This window comes from Motacilla alba, chromosome 4 (assembly GCF_015832195.1).
Source record: "Motacilla alba alba isolate MOTALB_02 chromosome 4, Motacilla_alba_V1.0_pri, whole genome shotgun sequence".
NCBI classification, from domain to species: Eukaryota; Metazoa; Chordata; class Aves; order Passeriformes; family Motacillidae; genus Motacilla; species Motacilla alba.
Window position 1 is genome coordinate 71,439,402 of NC_052019.1, and position 6,261 is coordinate 71,445,662.

At 52.2% G+C, this 6,261-nt stretch overlaps 1 protein-coding gene across 2 annotated transcripts; it reads left to right on the forward strand.

Annotated features, from left to right (window-relative positions):
• Positions 1–54: 54 nt before the first annotated feature.
• Positions 55–5,705, forward strand: MRPL1 (mitochondrial ribosomal protein L1). 2 transcript variants are annotated; one of them, XM_038135342.1, is made up of 9 exons: positions 55–236; positions 394–502; positions 1,038–1,290; positions 1,456–1,539; positions 2,549–2,620; positions 2,815–2,926; positions 3,353–3,453; positions 4,655–4,736; positions 5,434–5,705. In XM_038135342.1, exons 1-9 carry the CDS (start codon positions 203–205, stop codon positions 5,595–5,597), a joined length of 1,011 nt encoding a protein of 336 aa, XP_037991270.1. In that variant the 5' UTR covers positions 55–202; the 3' UTR covers positions 5,598–5,705. The 2 variants fall into 2 exon arrangements, with proteins under 2 accessions (XP_037991270.1, XP_037991271.1); XM_038135343.1 differs by having other exon boundaries at positions 1,456–1,512.
• The last annotated feature ends 556 nt before the right edge of the window (positions 5,706–6,261 follow it).

The window sequence follows — 6,261 nt, forward strand, 5'->3', positions numbered from 1 at the left end:
CTCTCCCGGGGCGGCGGGCAGGCGACGGAACCCGCGCACCCGCGGAACGGCAGGCCCTGGCGCGGCGGGTTGGGGGGACGGCGATAGGTGGCGCACCGCTAAAGAGCCCGGGCCTGCGTGCCGCCGGAACGCTTCTTCTCGGCCTCGGGGAGCGAGTTCCGCGGGGGACGCTTCCGGCGGCGCACCAGGGCGGCTCGGCAAGATGGCGGCGCCCAGCGCCCGCTGCCTGTGGCGAGGTGAGGGGGCCGCGCTGAGGGAGCCGCGGGCGCTCCCCCCGCCGCTCCGCCGCGGCCCTGAGGGGCTGGAGTGGGGCGAAGGGGGCCTGTCCGGGCGGGTCGGGGGTGCGGGGCGCCGCGGCGCGCGTCTGAGGCGGTGTTTGCTGTCGCCCCGCAGCGCTGGCCCCGCGGTGCGGCTGCGTCCTCCCCGCGCTGGAGCAGCGCCTCGCCGTCCCCGCCGTGGTGAGCCCCGCCACCAGCCGGCCCTACGCGGCCGCAGCAGCCAAGTGAGTGCGGGTCCGGCGTCCCGGGAGGTGTTGTGGGGTGGTTGGTGTCCGCAATGCCGGTCTGACAGCCTGCAGTCGCAGGGAGCGTTTAATGTGCCGATGGCACAGCGAAAGCTTGAGGCTGTGGTTTTGGGCTGTGCTTTGGCGGGGTGTAGCAGGGTTACATGTCAGCGTGAAAGCTGGTGAGCTCCTGGAGTCGGCTTCAAACCCTTCCCGCCCTTTAATTGGCTTTTCATTGTTTAATGTGCCGTCTCTGTAACAGCGCAGCGTGGCTGGAGGAGCAAACACACACAGGAGAATGAAGTGTTCTCAGGTGCTGCAGGCTCTTGGCAGAGGGATGGAGTGTCCAGCTATTATTTTAATATTCTTTTCCTCGCCTGGAGATCCTCTGAAGACAGGAAAATGAGAATTGGGCGTTCAGCTGAGTGCACAGTGCCGCGGCAGGGGGAGGAGAAAACCCTGCTTTGTGAAACCATGAAAATAAGGTCACCGGTGACCTCCCAACGTGCCTGGTTTTTTTTTTTTTTGCTCTTAGAGCTGCCAAGAAAGATGCCAAGAGGAGCAGGCAGGAGAAGGGGAAGGAGCCCAAGGAGAAGCCCCTTCCTCGGAGGCGGCCCCTGATGAGCAAGCCCGTGGACGACGTGTACCTGACGTGGCTCTACAGGAGACCCTCCTACGGGCTGGAGCAGGCCGTGGGCATGCTCAAGCGCTTCCAGGAGCTGGACTTCACCCACCCCAAGCAGTTTGTGTACATCAACGTCTTCCTGGACATGGCGCTGCAGAAGAAGGTGGGCTGGCGCTCCTGGAGGCTGTGGGTCTGCTCAGGCACTCCCTCACCTTGTTTGCATTTGATTCTCCTTTTTAGGGGATCAGCTTCCCCGTGGTGGTGTAATTTAGCCTCAGTAATTCCTGTTAGTTTGCTTTAATTTTTATTTTTTTTTCTCACTTTCCAGAAAAAAGTGGATCCATTTTCCAGCGGTGTCGCTCTCCCCCATCGCTTCACGGATAAGGTGAACAAGGTTTTGGTGTTCACGGAGGTGGGTGAGCCGGAATTCCTTCCTTTTCTTGGGTTTTTGGTGTTCACAGAGGTTGGTGAGCCAGGTTTCCTGTGTTTTCATGGGGTTTTGGTGTTCTGAGAGGTGGGTGAGCCAGATTTCCTTCATTTTCCTGGGGTTTTGGTGCTCCCAGAGGTGGGTGAGGCAGAATTCCTTTATTTCCATGGGGTTTTGGTGTTCCCAGAGGTGGATAAATCAGAATTCCTTCATTTTCCTGGGATTTTGGTGCTCCCAGAGGTGGGTGAGCCAGAATTCCTTCATTTTCCTGGGGTTTTGGTCCTCCCAGAGGTGGGTGAGCCAGAATTCCTTCCTTTCCATGGGGTTTTGGTGCTCACAGAGGTGGGTGAGCCAGAATTCCTTCCTTTCCATGGGGTTTTGGTGCTCACAGAGGTGGGTGAGCCAGAATTCCTTCCTTTCCATGGGGTTTTGGTGTTCCCAGAGGTGGATGAATCAGAATTCCTTCATTTCCATGGGGTTTTGGTGCTCACAGAGGCGGATGAATCAGAATTCCTTCATTTTCCTGGGGTTTTGGTGTTCCCAGAGGTGGGTGAGCCAGAATTCCTTCCTTTCCATGGGGTTTTGGTGCTCACAGAGGCGGATGAATCAGAATTCCTTCATTTTCCTGGGGTTTTGGTGCTCCCAGAGGTGGGTGAGCCAGAATTCCTTCCTTTCCATGGGGTTTTGGTGCTCACAGAGGTGGGCGAGCCAGAATTCTTTCATTTTCCTGGGGTTTTGGCGCTCCCAGAGGTGGGTGAGCCAGAATTCCTTCATTTCCGTGGGGTTTTGGTGCTCAGCACCCTCTTGCAGCTGTCCTTGGCCAACGGATCATTTTATGTGTGGGAGATGATCCCAGAGAGCTGCCAAGGGTTTATTTGCTGACCCCTTGGACAGAACTGTTTGGAATTGTCTCCCTGAGCTCCCCGGGCAGCAGAGCAGCAGCAGCCTGGTTGGAAGTGCAGCTGTTCCTAATGACTTTTTTTCCTCTCCACAGAACGAGCAGGAAGCTGAAGTAGCTCGGGAGCACGGGGCTGCCATCGTGGGAGGAGTTGAGTTAATGAAATGGGTATCTATTTTCCTTAAAGAATTATGTAAATATCCTAGTTTCAGCAGGACTGGGGCCTGGGGAGGGGAGGTGATGTCCAGGCAGCTCTAGCTGGGAGGCAGCAGGAGGCGTGAAGAGTTGAGAGATGTTTTTCTGTGCTTGGACCCTTTTACACACCAGCTCCAGTGCAATCAGTGGAACTGTGCTCGTTGCAGATCCTGGAGGATGAAATCCAGGCTGATTTCTACGTGGCTGTCCCTGCCATCATCCCCAAGTTAATCCCCCTGAGGAACAAACTGAGGAAGAAGTACCCCAGCACCAAGAGAAGTAAGGAGCAGCTTTTGGTTACCAGTTCCTGAGGGAGCTGGAGCGCCGGGCGTGCCCCTGGAGTGGGTTTTGTCAGGATGCGGAGCTGCTTTGGGTGTTAGGCTGTGGTTGCATCGCTTCTCTTAGGTCAAGGAAACTTCAGGGATCCATATTTTCCTGCGGCAGGCAAACCTGGGATAAGAACCCAGACGCATTTGCCTGCTAGGTGCCCTTATGCTTATGAATCCTGCCGAGTGGGGAAGGAGGGAACACGGAGGCTGTTTTTGTGATCTCACCCTTGTCCTGTCTGTGAAACTGCATTTTGGAGTGCCGTTTGCCCTAATGAGCAGATGGAATGATCTCTGTGCTGGTGCCACGCCCGTCTGTGCCCATAAGCACCGCTCAGACAGCTTCTTTTATTTGTTTTTGGTTTTTTTTTTTTAACAGATTCCCTGGGCAGTGACATTCCCAGAATGGTGCAGTTCTTCCGAGAATGCCACGAGTACTCGGTGGAGGACGAGAATGTCATCAAGACAAGGATAGCCAGAGTGAGTTGTGTACACAGCTCTTAGATTTTCTCTCCTGGGCAGAGCTGTAGTATTCAAAGAGGGGAAAAAAAAATAACAAACCATCTCTTCAATCTGTTTCTCAAAGTTTTGGACCATTTTTTTTCAACTAAGCTGTGAGGAAAATGGAACTCTTTTTGTTGTGTGGCATCTTCAGCTGGTTTTAAACTTTTTGGGTTGTTTTTTTTTTTTTTGTTTTGTTTTTTCTTGGTAAGGCAATAAACCGTGGGTTTTGAAGTCCGTGGTAAAAAGCCTTTGCTTTAACTAAGTAATTCGAGACTTTTAACTTTGATAACTGTAGTTCTGGGCTGGAGTGGGAAGCATGAACTGCTTGTGCTACCTGAACTAGAACATGAATTTTGGCTCGTTGATTCATTTTCTCTGCCCTAAGCTCTGGGGTTTTGTGGTTTTTTTTGTTTTCCTTCTGGTTTGTGTCTTTGCCATCCTGCCTGCTGTTTGGTGTTCTTCCAGCTGAGGGTGGCAGAGGCAGGAAGGGTAGGAAATGCCTGAAGCTTTGCCTGGCAGTGCTGGAGACAAAGGAGTTCATGAATTCTCATTAGCTGCTCTGAGCTGTGCGTGGGCATTCCGAGGGCTTCTTTGTCTGGATATTTTTTGTGTGTAGCTGGGGTTCTGGATCTTGAAGTTTTCAAAACTTGAAGCAGCAAGGTAGGTGTGCATCCACGAGGATTTGCTGTGGGAAGCTGGCTTGGAAGCTGGCATCTTCATTTGGATGTGGGAACTGTTTTGGAGTGCTTGGGACCCTCTGAGCCTTACGTGTCCTCATCATGGAGCTGATGAGTTGGTTCCTTGGGTTGATTTCATTCTGTTCAAGCTCCTAACGCCTTCAGTTCTGGGTGGTGATGTGTTTTGTGGCCTTGGACATTTTAATGGGGTTTTTGCACAAGCACTTGTGTATTTGTTGGTTTTTTAAGAGTTTTCAAAGGTTGAAGCCGCATGTTGTTACAGAGCCCCGGGGATTTCATGTCCTGAGTGGAAAGAGGGAGGAGAGTGAGCAAATCAGCATTTGGATAAGGCTTTTTCTGGGATTTGTCACTCCTTCACAGGGAACACGGACAGAAGAAACCTGTCCAAATGTAGAATGAGCATCAACACCAGTGCTTTCAGATCTGTTCGCCTGGGCTCCAGGCATCACCAGAACTCACTTGGCATTGTCCTTTTGCAGCTGGATATGCCCACGGAGCACATCATTGCCAACCTGAAGACAGTTATCCACGACGTCTGCACCTTCAAGCCATCCAACTTCGGTAAGGTTTGTTCAGGCTGCAGCAAACCAGAGTGGGAGATGCCTGTTCTTTCCTGGGTTGTCATGCAATTCCCTTGCTGCTCTCCCAAGTATCTCTAAAATTCCTGCTCCTCCAAGGGAAAAGCTGATTCTTTCTTTCCTTTTTTTTAGTTTTTTTTTTTTTAATTCCTTAGCAAAAGGAATAATCAAGTCAGCTTCAAGCAGAGGGCATCTGCGTAGCTGGAGAGGAAATGGTGATTCATGAAAGAATTTTAGGCAAGGAGCTTTGTGTAAGCTAAAGACCTATTTTTTGGTGTTGGTACTTGCTTCATGTCTGCCAGAAGAATGATCTTGCCTCTCTCCCAGTGATGCTGCTCACAGTAGCTGCAGAGACCAGACCACAGAAAGCCGGGTACACGTGCCTTGAGGAGCCCAAATAAAAACTATAAGGGGTTGCCTGACTTGAAATATAAAGTACATGCAGAAATGAATGCTTTGTTGTTGTTTCTTAAATGAATTTAAATCAATGTACGTCAGCCCAGTTAAGTGAGGATTAGCTCTTCTGCTCTGAGCAGCTTTTCTACCGATTTGGAGTGTCAAGCCCGATTCTGGTGGCGTTCTTTTAGTGGCTTGATGGCAAACATTTGCTGGGGGCAGTCAGCCCGGAGACCTGGCAAGGGCTGCAGTGACCAGCTGGGTGGTGCCCTTTGTTTCCCTAGATCCCATTGTGCAGAGGTTGGTTATCAGATCCTCCACCAGTGAAGGTCTGCTGCTGAACCTCGATGGAATCCTGCCTCAGGTGGAGAGAGCAGAAGCCCAAGGGGAAGAAGATGCAGCTGATGAGGACCAGCAGAAGCCTGTCCAAGAATCCGTTAGTACCTGATGTTCTTGGCCTTGTGGACCTGGCGCTGGAGCCGGGGAGGCAGACGTGAGGTGTCGCTCAAATCATGCTCTGCGAGAGCAGAAAATAAATGCCAACTTGTGGATTTCATGTCTGTGCTGGGTGTCGCGTTGTCACGAACAGGAGCCTGTTGTCAGAACCGAGGAAATGCTTTTTCCTAAGCAAGAATCGGGTGTGTTTTGTGGGGGGGCAGCGAGCATGCCCCTTGCTCGGATGTTTTCTGGAATGCCAGCTGGAGCCCCGGCTCTTTCCCGCTGTTTTCCGCTTATCTTTCCAGGAGGTGGCGCTCCCGCTCTTCCCTCCCCTGCAGGCGTTGGAATTTCCTGGAATTTCTCCTGGGCTGGTTTTTTTGGGGGGCTCTGTTGCTGAGCACGTGTTCGCGAAGCTGCGCCTCGAAATGTCACATGGTTCCAGAAAGGATTGGCGGTTTACCACAGGGATGAGCTGGTCCAAATCTGGAAAGGTTTAAATCTTTCCTGTTGCTGGAGGTGGGCCTCCTTTTTCCGAGAGGTTACTGGGATCTGGCTGCACGGAAATTCTTTTAGCTCCCATCGGAAGCATCTGGCTGCTGTCAGTCAGGGTGGCCAATTCCTGTCGGGCCGTGCTGATTATTTCTGGGTTGTGTGGGGTGCTTTGCTCAGAGTTT